Source organism: Mus pahari, chromosome 14 (genome assembly GCF_900095145.1).
Source record: "Mus pahari chromosome 14, PAHARI_EIJ_v1.1, whole genome shotgun sequence".
NCBI classification, from domain to species: domain Eukaryota; kingdom Metazoa; phylum Chordata; class Mammalia; order Rodentia; family Muridae; genus Mus; species Mus pahari.
In genome coordinates, this window is record NC_034603.1 from 45,261,635 (window position 1) to 45,262,514 (window position 880).

The 880-nt window shown below is 31.0% G+C and overlaps 1 protein-coding gene across 2 annotated transcripts in view; it reads right to left on the bottom strand.

Annotated features, from left to right (window-relative positions):
• The window catches only part of Taok1 (TAO kinase 1), a 91,776-nt gene that overhangs the window by 25,002 nt on the left and 65,894 nt on the right, over positions 1–880 (bottom strand). For both annotated transcript variants that reach the window (XM_021213125.2, XM_029546656.1), the window contains one exon: positions 424–558. In XM_021213125.2, the coding sequence (XP_021068784.1) occupies positions 424–558 (135 nt within the window). The remainder of the gene's footprint in view (positions 1–423; positions 559–880) is intronic.

Sequence of the window (880 nt, forward strand, 5' to 3'; positions counted from 1 at the left end):
AAAAAAAAAAAAAAAAACAACTAATTTGAAGCTGAGCAAGGTAGTGAACTCCTTTAGATACAGTATTCATTGAGTAGAGGCAGGTGGACCTCAGTGAGTTCCAGTTTATCCTGGTTTATAGAGTAACACCTTGTTCCAAAAACCAAAAATATTAAAATTTATTTGAATGCCTGTTTAGTACTTTGTTGTTCTCTTAAGCATTTTAAAGTATTAAGTGAATAAACACCTTGCTTTCTTCTAACAGGGAATTTAAATGTTGAATGTTTTGCAAAATAAATCCAAACATAAAAATAAGAAGGTTAAAAAAAAAAAAAAAAAAAAAAACAAACAAACAAACAAACAAAAAAAATAAGAAGGTTAAATGTATTTACTGTATACTACCAACATAAAAAGATACTACTTTTGGAACTGAGTAATACATACCAGTGATGCTGTTCGTATAGTTGCAAAGTGTTCTCTATTACGATAATGCGATTTGTGACGGGATACTTGAGGTGGAGACTGTGGATCCGATGCTCTTGTTCTAGGATCTCCTTCTTCCTGGTAATTTTCCTCCTCCTTAAAAGACAGAAACAGAGAAAATATTATGTAACATGAACAATTTATTTGAGCATTCAAGGAAAAGACTAAAGACAATTTTAATAAGAAATATAAAAAAAGAAAAAATCCCCAATTCAACAAAGCAGAAATAGAAACTAGAAATACTATTGATTCTTTCAACAAAAATAGTGTTAGCTGAAATTATTTCCAAAGTACATGAAATAGTATATATTCAACATAGAAAATATACCCACCTACCCCCGTGTGTGTGTGTGTGTGTGTGTGTGTGTGTGTGTGTGTGTATGTGTGTATAAAAAACTAAAAAAAAGCCGGGTGGTGG